The sequence below is a fragment of the Ctenopharyngodon idella genome, chromosome 8, assembly GCF_019924925.1.
Source record: "Ctenopharyngodon idella isolate HZGC_01 chromosome 8, HZGC01, whole genome shotgun sequence".
In the NCBI taxonomy this organism is placed as follows: domain Eukaryota; kingdom Metazoa; phylum Chordata; class Actinopteri; order Cypriniformes; family Xenocyprididae; genus Ctenopharyngodon; species Ctenopharyngodon idella.
In genome coordinates this window covers 26,509,081-26,522,821 of record NC_067227.1, presented here as the reverse complement: position 1 = coordinate 26,522,821, position 13,741 = coordinate 26,509,081, and the positions used below count along the sequence as shown (strand labels likewise).

General features: G+C 36.7%; 2 protein-coding genes across 9 annotated transcripts in view; one reads left to right on the top strand and one right to left on the bottom strand.

Moving 5' to 3' along the window:
* cep350 (centrosomal protein 350) overlaps positions 1-9,810 on the bottom strand; it is a 42,472-nt gene extending 32,662 nt beyond the window's left edge. The window contains 8 exon segments of the mRNA XM_051902566.1: positions 1,267-1,380; positions 1,629-2,188; positions 3,601-3,757; positions 4,657-4,771; positions 4,995-5,038; positions 5,126-5,222; positions 8,714-8,804; positions 9,678-9,810. Coding sequence (XP_051758526.1) covers positions 1,267-1,380; positions 1,629-2,188; positions 3,601-3,757; positions 4,657-4,771; positions 4,995-5,038; positions 5,126-5,210 — 1,075 coding nt within the window. The 5' untranslated portion in view covers positions 5,211-5,222; positions 8,714-8,804; positions 9,678-9,810.
* Positions 9,811-11,113: 1,303 nt separating this feature from the next.
* Positions 11,114-13,741, top strand: part of LOC127517709 (voltage-dependent R-type calcium channel subunit alpha-1E) — a 146,758-nt gene continuing 144,130 nt past the window's right edge. For 7 of the 8 annotated variants that reach the window (XM_051903737.1, XM_051903735.1, XM_051903736.1 and 4 more), the window contains exon 1: positions 11,114-11,370. The gene's annotated coding sequence lies outside the window, so the exon portion shown is untranslated. The remainder of the gene's footprint in view (positions 11,371-13,741) is intronic. The other variant, XM_051903738.1, reaches the window with a different exon arrangement.

The following is a 13,741-nucleotide window of genomic DNA, read 5'->3' as shown; positions in this document are numbered from 1 at the left end:
AATTCACAATATTAACAAAAATAGTATATAAATAATACTAAAATAACACTGCTGTTCATTACACTACACTCACAACCATTAGAGGTGTTGAAATTAATTGTTTCTACGATGACTACGACATCTAAAACTAAATTCTATTTTTTTGTGCTATAAGAATCTTTACATAAATTATAAAATAACTCAAATGGACTGTTGGGGGAGAAAATGCTATAAATTTGTACCATATGGCCTCTTTAATGACATCAACTCAAATCTACTGCATGCCAAGAGGGAATAAGCTGCATTGTTATGCATACTATAATGAGCTTGTTCTATAATGCTATTTTAAGGAACTGTGGAGCAAACTGATGCAATACTTCCAAATAACCTTGAAGAAAACTCCTAAGAACAGTCAGAGCTGACATGAAAACTTGTAACTATGGCAGTATGCCTGGAAACTCTGAGCCAATTAGGAGCATGTAATTCAGCGTCCAAGAGCGGTTTGGATTAAACATGCTTTTTAACCATACTGCAATCCAGTAGAAATACATGAATTTTGTGAGTTGTTTCAGCTGCATTCAGTGGCAGTTAAAACAGTGATGCTGTCCTAATTCCTGTTCATTACTCATGCTTCCTGACTCGGAGAGCTTGCAATGCGCAATAAAACATATTTGAGCTCCTTCACATCAAATGGATGAAAATTTTAATTCCAAATAAATAAATAAATGCCCCATTCACTATACTGCTATTAGGCTGAAATAAAGAGGATGACTCAAATCACAAAACATAATTATAGCATGAGTGATTAAGTTGACAACCAGTGAGCTGTTTATGATCAAGATACTGGCAGATAAGGTTTGTGGGTACCTTTGCTTTGTATTGGCAAGACTTCACAGTAAGGTTAACATTAGTTAACTACATTAGATAACATAATTAAAAATACTTCAATAGCATTTATTAATCTCCATTAATGTTAATTTCAACAATTACTAATACATTATTAAAATGAAAAGTTGTATCTGTTAATATTATTTAATGGTCCTGAGATACCATGAACTAACAAACAATTTAATTTAACTAATGTTCACAAAAATTGATAATGTAAAATGTATTGCTCATTGTTAGTTAATCAATTAAATAATGTTAACTACATTATAACTAATGGGATCTTATTGTAAAGTGTTACCAAAGTATTTTTCATTGTTATGTTCATGTTACCCAATGTAGTTAACTAATGTTAACAAATGGGACAATATACAATATAACAGTCTGGTACACTATGTATACCTGCGAGCTGTTGCGTCAGGTCTTTGTATATTTCCCTGCTTAAGTTCTGGAAATCGTCCTCTGCCCACACTTTCCCATCAGGTGTGCGAATCTTAGTCTCAATGGTATTGAAGCCTACAAAACGGGAAAACACAGAAGTGAGCCTCTTCTTACTCAACCACCTCATAAAACTTTTAGCGGATGCTTTTAACTTAAGTATCTTAGAAAACACCTTTACTGGTACTATACTCCTGGAGCAACCTGAGGTTAAGTGCCTCGCTCAAGGGCACAACAGTGATAGCCCTTATGGGGTCTGAACCTACTACCTCTCAACTACTAGTTCAATCCAAGGGGGTCATCTTTTCTCACTGGAGTCAGCTTACCTTTATAAATAGGTGCGGGAGGGGCTGGGGCCACTTTCCGAACTTTAGCAGTAGGTACTGTGGTACTGTGTACTGCTGCCCCAATACCCACAGGTTGCTCCAGGTATCCCAGGAGCTTGTTTCTGTCCTCCGTCTCTTCCAGATGTTCCCTCTGTCTGCGGATTCTCTCTTTCAGCTTCTCCAGCTTTTCATCAGGTAGCCGTCGTCGCAGATTCTCCAACCGTTGTGAGGATGCAATTGAACCCGGGCTGGGCCTCAGGGACATCTGGGATGTCTCAGCCTGTAAGTGTGTTCTGGGACTGACTTCTGACCCTAGTGTTGATTGGTCGGGCTGATGAATGGCGTTGAGAGCAGACAGATCATTGAGGTAGCGTACAGATGTGCTGTCTATAGCCGAGGAGCATGGGCTGTCCAGGTCTGCGGTCTGCATGTCTCGTGTGTCACGCTGATAGACCAGCTGACTTAAAGCAAAGTCAGGCTGAGTGATGCCCACCTCTGCCTGTAACGAATGGGCTTCTGGTTCAGAGTGGGTCTGGGACATTGGCAGCGGAGATGCTTCCCTATAAAAGAAAGACATGATTCAGGTTAAACTGAAGATCACGAGAAGATTTTTCTAGAAGTCATGTATACAACAACTCAACTGGCAACAGAAAAAGCAGTCCTGTAAATGGAAGTATCAACTACATGTATGCTGAAGTTAGAGAAGCAGAAATGGTGGTTCCTTGTTCAAATGTCTAGTTTGGGAGGATTAGATAGCAAACTTAACCTATAGACACAAAACCTGCACTCACTGACCACTGAATACTCCATAACCCGCTCTGAACTTTTATTCCTTAAAGTCCCCCTGTGGTGAAAATCAAGTTTTTAATGTTGTTTATATGTCCATGAGGTGTTTTAATATGCTTTAAGACAAATCATGTGCAAATTCATAAGTCAACACCATTGCTGAGTATTTTTATTTAAAACTGCAGTGATCTAAAGACCAGAATGGAACCAGGTTACCCCGTTATATTTTTCTGTTGATATAAAAAATTGTGTAGATTTAGCAATATAGCGGGTTTATGATGTATATAATCATGTTATGATGAACTATATGCCTTTCCCACTGATGATCTAAGGTGTACAAAGTATTTCTAAAGATACTGATTTTTAGAAGACAACTCATGAGCGGGAACATGCTTTGTGTAACATAGCAACACATTATTAGCAGCTGTTTGATAATGTAGTCAAGCAAAAAGCTAATCATATTAATTACCGTCATGTGTCCGACGTTGTAAAAAGCGATACCATTGTGAGGCGTTTACCTCAGTAAGTTGACAGAGTGGATCTCTGAGCTCATGCGAGTGAGTAGAGGTGGGGTTAATTAGCATATTCATAGATCCACGTATAATAAATGAAGCAAGGGTATAGTGATTCAAGCTATTTTAAGGCATGAAGACATTTTTTTTCACAGGAAAAAAAAAGTTTAAATATCTCATTTTGGTGATCAAAGAAGAGTTTTAAGGGATAAAATTATTGACTACAGGGAGAGTTAAACTTCTATATAGTGGTGAACAGGAGATCCCATTTGCTCCAATGACAAAAGAAAATATCCATGATAACATTGAGAGAATGATTACAGTGGTCAGAGGAGAGAAAGATGTCAAATTTGCTGTCACTGTCTCAGCTGTTGTTTTAGAAACACCATTGCAGCTGCGTTAATTTGTGTTAATTTTGTGCGTTAATTTCTTCGGCATTAAATGACAAAATACAAAGTATAGCATTATAAATGTGTATTAAATTAAAAAAAAAAATGAAAATATGCAAACTTTTACTAAATTTACGGTGTTGATAACTGTGGAAATGCGTCATCACAATCTGTGAAAAGGGTCCATTCTAGCTGCAGCCAACGTGCAGCATCAAAAATCTTTTTTAGTTCTGTTTTCTATTATACACTTTAGCTTTAACACATTAATTACTTTGCAGCTTTTACCTGAATGAAGCGAGTGGTTCTCTGAACTCCACAGCGCTGGGTTTTCTGGCATTACTGTCCAGAGTGCTGTTCCTCAAGGGACTGCGGGAACTTTTGTCTGGACTGCGTCGACTCCTTGTTCTGGATTTGGACCCACTTTCCTCCACATGATGCCCATCTGTAGTAAATACATAGAAGATGTGTATAATACATACATACATACACACACACACACACATATATACATACACATAAGTAGTTCACTTAAGTAGTCCTGTGCTGTGACAAAGGAATTTTAAAAGTACAATATTCTTATCAAATATGAGGTACATACAAAAAGAATGTATAACTGTACAACAATTAAAAACATTAAGATTTTAAATAGTTTTAACATCACATACCAACGACCCACATTATTTGATATATCAGTGTTTCATGCATCACTATTCACTGGCTACAGAACTTATACTTTACCCAAGTTGTGAGCTTATACACTAAAATATACTAAAAAAAAAAAAAGCGAAATAACTTAAAAAATAATGCCAAGGCAGCATGCATTTGTTGCGTCATCCTCATAGGTTATGCTCAAAAAACAAACACTGCGACTACTGTAGTCTGATTCACAAATGACTCTCATGAGTCATTTCTTTGGATGAATCACTCAAAACTCACAAAGCAGTTACTAAATTAACATATGAATCACTGAATTTCAAGCCTTTACTTTAAGTCATATATGACTCGAAATAAATCAAGAACAGTGTGTACTATGTTCATGTATCTTCATTAACAGAAAAAGCAGAGCTAATTTTTGTAATAAATGGTTTTCAAAAATTGAACATTAAAAAAAATGAACTGAAAAAAAAATATATATATTATATATATACACACACACACACACACATACACACAACTATGACCAGATATTAGTTAAAAACAAAAATATACCATTTCAGAAAACATACATACTGATCTGGTACAATATATATTAGGTGACATTAAAAACACCTAACTAAGGGATGTATGATATTCCCTAGTGGATTGCCTCTATATGTGTTACAGAGGACGTGTCTGTCTCACCTCTGCGGCTTATTTTCCGACTGCCACTCACAGATGCTTTCTTTGTGTCTAGCACTGAGTCCAGAAGCACTCCAGTGCCTGGTGCTGCCTCCAGACGATTCTCAATGTGTCGCAACTGAGACAAGACCACAATTAGCCATTGAGTCGACAGATCTTTGCACTCGTGGGGATAATGCTACATTAAACCTACAGAGTATACCTCTGAATCTTCCTTTATGATTTCTTTATGAACAGCTACTTATAATTACATTTACTGCATAACAAATGACGAAGTCTATGTAATAACAAGTATCTGTTAAGTAGGCCAGAACCTGAAACACGGGTTAAGAAATACTCACGGCAGCTTTGGTCTGATTTAGACTATTCCAGGCTTGAGATATCTCTGTTGAGAGATAAACATTAACATAAGTAATCACACAAACATGCTCATGATAATGTTCAAAGTATAGAGTTACATAGTTGGACAAACCTCTCCTGTTGTCTTGCCCAGCAAGAGCAGGCTGGGAAGAGACAGAGGCTGGTGGCCCCGCCTCACTTCGCAAGCGACTCCACATCGCTATGCCAACCTGAGAGGAAAGGGGGAAAACAGGCAAACAATGTGAGAGAAGCAATTATCTTGTCCACATCTGTGCCAAACATTGTTTTCTTTGGCAATGGCTTTTTGCTTAGATTATCACCTTAAGTGGCACTAAAACACATGACTTCATTCACATAGATTGATTCAAGCATATCGCTTTTAGTTTCAATGTCTCACCTAGAGGCCTCAGTTGTTTCATCAAAGCGAGGGATAAAGCATTGATGTACAATTATTGTTAGACTGCCTGAAGCCCAGACATATGACGATCTCAGAGCGTTATCAAGTCATCTGAATCATCCAATCTTCCTCTAAGCACTACCCTTATAACATGGTGTCCCTGTCCTTAAACGTCCCCAGAACAAACAGATTCAATGGTCTATTCTAGAGTAAAGAAAAAAAACTGTTTTGTGCAGTATTCCAAAAGGGACACTGAAATCACTCCCTCTGCTCGGAACCTTGAATTATATGGTATTAATAAAGCATGCATAAGACATATCTCAGAGGCCTTCATGCATATTTCATTGAGTGAATGCTGGAAAGCAGAGGTGAAGAGTCATTCAAACACGCTCTACCACTTCTCTAACAGCAGTGAATGAGGTAACGGAGATACCAAATGTGTCTGGAATGAGGAAAACAACAAAACTTTAAAGTCAGCAGCATGAAAATCTGTGTTCTAAATGCATATTATAGATCTTTTTTGTGAACAATTCATTTGTCAACACATTTCATTTTTTTGACCTCATATTGCTTAACTAAAATGTCATAACTGGACCTTCCAGTGAAAACCACAGACTTCTCTCTGATGACATGTAAAGGACTTCTCCAATCATTCAGGCCACTTAAATCCCTCCCATGCAAGATTGTGTTCATCGTATGCCTCCAAATTATGGTGCACTTCTCAACATCCAATCAACAATCGACATATAGAACCAAGTCCCAGCCCTACATTTTTCTTTTGCAATTATGTTACACTGGGATGTGCATAACAATACGGAAGAAAAGATCTGTTGCTACTTGTTTCATCACAAAATACAAAAGTACCCTAAATTTAAACCAGCTTTAAAGTGTTAGTTCACCCAAAAATGAAAATTCTGTCATTAATTACTCACCCTTATGTCCTTCCACACCAATAAGACCGTTGTTCATCTTCGGAACACAAATTATGATATTTTTGATAAAATCCAATGGCTCATTGAGGCCTCCATTGACAGCAAGATAATTAACACTTTAAAATGCCCAGAAAGGTACTAAAGACATATTTAAAACAGTTCATGTGACTACAGTGGTTCAACCTTAATGTTATGAAGCGACGAGAATACTTTTTGTGCACCAAAAAACCAAAATAACGACTTTATTCAACACTATCTAGTGATGGGCGATTTCAAAACACTGCTTCATGAAGCATCGAAGCTTTACGAATCTTTTGTTTTTCGAATCAGTGGCTCGGAGCGTGTATCAAACTGCCAAAGCCACGCCCCCAGTGGTGAACCATTGAAATTTCAAAACACTTATGACATATGAAGCCTCGTTTACTGAAATCACGTGACTTTGGCGGTTTGATACACACTCCGAACCACTGATTCGAAACAAAAGATTTGTAAATCTTCTAAGCTTCTTGAAGCAGTGTTTTGAAATCGCCCCCATCATTAGATATTGTTAAATAAAGTTTTTTGTTGGCGCACAAAACGTATTCTCATCGCTTCATAACATTAAGGTTGAACCACTGTAGTCACGTGAACTGTTTTAAATGTCTTTAGTACCTTTCTAGGCATTTTAAAGTATTAATTATCTTGCTGTCAATGGAGGCCTCACTGAGTCATCAGATTTTATCAGAAATATCTTAATTTGTGTTCCGAAGATGAATGAAGGTCTTACAGGTGTTGAACGACATGAGGGTGAGTAATTAATGACAGAATTTTCATTTTTGGGTTAACTAACCCTTTAAAGCTCTTGTTTATTTATTTATTTATTTTTTAAAAGTACTGATAAAGTTTTAGATTTTGAAAGCCCGTCATCTTTTCTTTCGATTTGTTATGCACATCCCAGTGAAACAGACTATCAAAAAAGAATTAAGACAGGGACTTGGTTGTACCCATCGGCTGTTGAATGGATGGAGGTAGATCGGCTGAATATAAGAGTGCAGTTGATTATAGAAAGAGTCCAAAATACGTCAGAGAGAAGTCTGTTGTTTCAATGGAGATAAAGTTAAAAACTTAAATTACAAATTAATAGGTCAAAAAATAAACAAAAAACATATGCATGGGTTAACTGTTCACAATAAGATAAATACTACGCATTTAGAACATAGAGGTAAATGTTCATTTCATGCTGACTTTAAATTTTTGTTGCAAATCCCATGTTTTTGGCTACCAATAAGAAAGACATACTTTCAGTTTTGTTTAAAGTGACAGTGCACCCCAAAATTAACATTGTCATCATTTACTCACCCTCATGTTGTTCCAATCTCTTGGAGGTTTGGAACATGAGGGAGATGTTAGGCAGAATGTTAAAGACTGACAGCCTCAGTCACCATTTTACTTTTATTGTATATTTTTTCCATAAAATTAAAATGAATGGTAACTGAGAATCATTCTGCCTAAAATCCAGCCATACGTGTTTGGCACAACACTAAGGAAATGACAGATTTTTGGGTGAACGCATTTTACCACAGATTTTGCAAAATCATACAATTCTATTCTACAGAATCCTGCATTAAGAAAAATTTAGAAGGGTTTGCAGATTCTGTGTGGGTCTACTCATAATAAACAAACAACCTTGTGAGTAGGCCTGTGTAATGACACACTCTATTGACATTTGCAAAGCTAAATGCACAATTAAACCCTTTTTCCAATTATAAAGACATAATCTGTGTGTGAGAGGTTGCCAGGGACTCTAATAAGAAATAATGAGACCACTTGTGGCACTCACCTGTTAATAAAAGAGATTTTGATTTTAAGTACAAACAAAACAAGTACTTGAACAACATGCTTTGGACTGGAGATACTGACAGAAACAACAATATGATCGGATTCTTCTTGTTAAAACGAACAAAATAAGCACTGCAAAAGAATCAAAGCTTTAAATCCTCAAAGTCCAAAATAGGCAAAGTAACTGCCAAGAAAAGCACACAATATCCTTTGATTTACTCATAAAAGACCCACCATTCTCATCCATATGCTCTCTATTCCGATACTCATAAATATAATTCACTTTAATGTCTCACTTTCTGAAAATGTATAATTAAAAACACAATGACCAGACATAGGCCTATTCTCTTCCTGATTCAATTTCATTTCACATTTTGGGAATTGAAACTTCATCTAACCTTGTGTGCACAGTATTCTAAAGTTACGAGATTATAGTTTAATTTAATGACTGCTCACATTTAAACAAATGATGAATAATACTAATAAACAAGACCAAAGATAAGAATGGACAAGTTACGCCTTCATGCATAACGTATGATTGACCAGGACTCACTTTCCAGCAGCTTTATTCAGAGAGACATAAGTCCACCTTGTCTTCTGGACTGCTGGACACATCGGACAGCTGGCGATTCTGTCAGCTCTACCTGCACCCAAACCCAGTGAAAAAAAGGTGACTTGACAGTGAAAGTCTTTCTTGAGGTATTAAACTACCAGATCATAAATCATTATACAAATCAACCTGACAGCACTCATCTTATGTTCACAGCTCTAGTTAGATGCTGGAATTAACACAGCTGATTACTGAAATTGATTGGCCTCCCAATAACTACTCATGAGCATCACTCTGAATTAAAGGGAAAGGGAAACACTGACAGATCAGCAGCATCAGCTGAGAGATCAGCTGACATCGCAAACAAAATCAGGATCAAATCTCAAGCGAAGGCATCTAAACGACACGCAAAGTGTGCGATCGCATTAATACATATTCTACATTACTAAAAAAACAAAATGTAACGTAACTTTAGTAGACAAAAAGATATAGAAAATAAAGAGCACAAAAAATTACAGCAGAAGAGCAACATAAGCATTACATAGACGTTTATATTAATACAGAATCAAAACTATATTACTCTAGCAAAGAAAAAAATATATGCGACTTAAAAAGACATTAAAATGAAATAAGTATATAAAAAATACAGTTGACGTATAAGTGTCAATCACACAAATACAACTTCAAATGAACTACCTTACTGAGGAGAAATCCAACAGCGAACTAAATCAACCAAACAACCGCCTAGACGTCTGCTTAAACCAATAATAATGTACCTCAGAGACTTTCGCAATATTACAAGGAAAATTTTGACCTATGTGTTTAAATTTTCTGACGAAAGTTATTGCTAACAGCTGCTGCTAACCGGCTAAACCATTAAAGCTCGCTAACAAACTTTTTTGCCTTTCTGGGATCAGGTTGTCTTTCGTTAAGCGTTCAGGTCAGAATGTGATTGGTTAATACTTACCTAAAAGTTTATTGTACCTGCTACCCGCCTTTCGGTGTATGTTTCCCGGCTTTAATGATAAGTTAGGACGGCCGTTGGCTAGGTTTGACGGTCCGCCATTATCCAAACAACTGTTCCAGGAAGTTCACGTCTGATAGAAACTCGCGATACTTCCGTATAGAACGAGTGTTTATTTCTTGGCCGTGTTTGACATCTAGTGCTCAACTAATGGAATTACAACAAAAATCATTTTACTTTGATCCTATATGACACAAGAAAGCCCTCATTACATATTTCACTCGATATGAGTTCAGCAAGGTCAACACTGGCTCTCACTTGTTTTTATTAGGCCTATTATTATTATTATTGCAATTGTAGGCTACTTACATTTTCTGTTACAAGCATGATGTCAACAGTCACATAAATGTTAAAGCAATCATTTATAATAATTATAGACCTAATAAATAAATATTGTTGTTATTATTAGGCCTGTTGTTATTGGTTGTGTATTATGGAATGTATAGCCTACACCAGTTATAACAGGAACCGCTTACTGTCACTCCACTTGTCAGTGTTTGTGGTGTTCCAGACCAAAGTGAGGAGCACATTGTGTGATCTTGCCTGGAGCAAAGAGCAGGTTTTTCAAAAGAATGACCGTCTGTCTGTGTTTTCTTGCTTAAGGATTGCCCAGAGCAGAATGAAGTGGGTCCTTGAAATCAAAGGATAGACAGAAAGCCTAACCGCAACAATTGGTTTGTCATTTCTTTCTCCAATAAAACCCATTAAATAAACCATGCAACACACCACTCATCCAAAAGATAATGAGGACCAGAAATAATTAAAACTATGGAAGAAGCAAAACTACTGGAGAATTTTCAGCATATATTTCACCTAAGAAAGGTGGGCCACACAGAACAATCATAAGCAAGCCCTTAAAATTAATCACTTCCATGGCATAAAGGAGACGTAACCATCAAAGCAAACGTGTTGAGCAACAGAAAACAGATCTTTTGCACTCTACTTAGACCTTGAACTTACATAAAATAACAGAAACAGAAATATTGGCAAAATCAAGAAAAAATATTGTGCATGAATGAAGCTGATCAACTGAATTTCCATACAAAAAAACCTCAACCATAGACAGATTGATGGCCTTCAGTATCCATAACAATTGGTTTTAAATTTCTTTCTCTAATAAAACCATTAAACAAGCCATGCATTTAGTGTAATAATGCATGCATGGAATTTCACGCGCCACTTACCCAAAACTAGTATTTCCAGATTAGACAGTCCTCTTAATAATAGCCATATAAACCGAGCTGCTGACCATACTTTCATTGTGTTAAAAGCATAATGTGAAATATTTAATAATTAATGTTTCCTAATTACCGAGACAGTTACTCTCGGCCCCCCTCTGGTGATCTAACCTGTCGTACTCAGTTTGTAACTGGGTATTTGTGTTCAGCACCCGCAATCTCTCCCGTACATTAACCATTTTAGTGCTGTATCAGAGAAGGAGCGCGAGAGAAAGACAGATGTACTTACTCGCTTAACAGAAACATATTTTCAGAATACGGGCAAGGCAGAAATGGAAAAACGCCATTCGGTCGCAGGTGAATGTGAGGAATAGTATAAGGAAACTCTGCGTTCCTGCGCGCTATTGCGGTGATGGAGCTCAGAGCACTTGTAGCTGCGCTCCGTTTATCTGATGCTGGTAAGCTTATGTTTTTATTCACGCTCATTATCGCATAGAGGTATTAGACTGATGTCTATGTTTGTTTAACATTGCCATCCACTCAAAATTTATAACTGCAGTTCTTACAGATGTTTTGCTGGACATGTAATTTACATTAGATTGTCTTTAACTTCTTTTAGTGTTTTGATAACATTATTTTTGATTCTTTTTTATTTGCTTGTTTGTCATTTCTGTTCATTTTAGTGAATCGCCTTGTTGAGTCATTCATCAAATCAAGATATCTAGTCAAGAAAATTATAGCCTATTCGTAGCCTATGAACCTGCGTGGTTCCGATTCCGAATCCTCTTTGCCGGTTTCATTAACGATTCTTTTAGCTGGCTATTTTTGAGTAGGCTATAAAATACTTTAGAAGGGAAATTCTTATTGCATACTGCTTTTGAAGCCTGTGCTGAGATGAAATGATCATTTATGAGTATGCTATTACAGATTTAAACAGAAAAGATAACACATTAGATATATATTTAATAAATACTTACAGAAGGTTTGACTTTTTAAATGACTTTTCACAGACTTTTTATAGGCAGGCTGTATTAGCCCTTAATAACAACACTAAACAAAAAAAAACAAAAAAAATAAAAAAAATGTGGTAACATATATAGGCTAGTTAATTTATATTTTTTAATAATCTGTCATGTTGTCAGCAACTAGTCAGTAAATACCATACTGATTTAAATGTCAATTTAAATGCCTAGCTACAACATACCATATATCAATTCGAATCGGACATTACGAAAGCAATTAGTTATGGTTCATTAAGAAATTATTCATACGTGAAGAACCGGCTAAAGAGTCGAATCCTTAAGGTCATTCATTCGTCAATGAATGTGATTCGCGCGATTCGAGTCACTAAAAAGAACCGCCCACAAGAGTAATTTGTTCGAGAGTCGGACTGGTAGCGTTGTATGTTTTGATTCACTAAAAAGAACCGACTCAGACGAGTCATTCGTTCTGGAATCGAGCTACACAGGTCGCGTGACTCCATGTGAAAATTGAAAATGCAGTTAACAAAGGTAGGTAGAAATCAAATCATGTTAGAATGAAATATTTACAAAACATCCTGTCTACTGACAATTTCAAAGACGCCATGAATGCATTTATCGTTGCCGATATCCGGTTCGACGGATAAATAAAAATGGCGGCTGATAGAGCGGATATAAGGAGTAAATAAATTCGTATATGTGCATAAAATATTAACTCAGTGTTGTTCTTTATTGTTCCATGTCACCATTCGCTTTACTGTTGTGTCGATAGTAGCTTCTGGTAGCCTACCCTAGTAACGGTTTTGTGAGTGTCATTACCGCTAAAGTGTTGTTCCATGACAACGTTTTGCGATTTAAAGGGATAGTTCACCCAAAAATGAAAATTACCCCATGATTTAATCACCCTCAAGCCATCCTAGGTGTATAAGACTTTGTTCTTTCAGACGAATACAGTCGGAGTTATATTGAATAATGTCCTGGAGAGGATAAGATTTTGAAGCCCAAAAAAGTGCATCCACCCATCATAAAACATGTCCACACAGTTCCAGGGGGTTAATAAAGGCCTTCTGAAGCGAAGTGATGCGTTTGTGTAAGAAAGATATCCATATTTAGAACTTTAAAAACTAAAATAACTAGCTCTGGCAGATGGCCGTACACACGCCGACCTATGCCAAAAGAGCAACCCCTGATGCGATGTAGGAGTAGCATAAGCTTTGACGCCTCTTTGACGCCCAAACCGGAAGTTAGCGGCACACGGGTTCCCTCGATCGAAAGCCTATGCATTTTTCCCATAGACTTTTGGAAAATTGCAAAAAATAAGCTCTGTGTTTAACAAAGGGTTATGACACTTACACGCTTTGTCTATCAAGATAATCTTTACAAGTTAACACAACATTTATACATTTTGAAGCCTAAATAAAGTCGTCAGATATAAAAAGCTAACATTAGGCTATAAACGGTCTACAGCACACCATGGTCGCGGATCAACGTCACCACCACCAAGCTTCCTCAAAGTTTATTTAAAAAACAACTTTATTTAAAAACATGTTTGCTGATTATGATCCGCGCTGTGTATGAATACTTATCCACTTTTTCATGACAAATGCTGTCCAAATGTCCTGTTTGTCATGATGACGTCTAAAGTCCCCGCCGAAGGAAGTAGTCCCTTTTAGCAATTTGTTAGCAACCGCCGTTTTTAAGACACAATAAAGGTTTAAAAAAATCACAAACGGGTTATAACTGGTGTGTTTTATGTCATAGATCAAAACATGAAAATATTTAGAGGCTTTGTTAACCACAGACCTTATTTCAGGTGATTTAGCAAAAACCCATTAAAAAAACCCATACT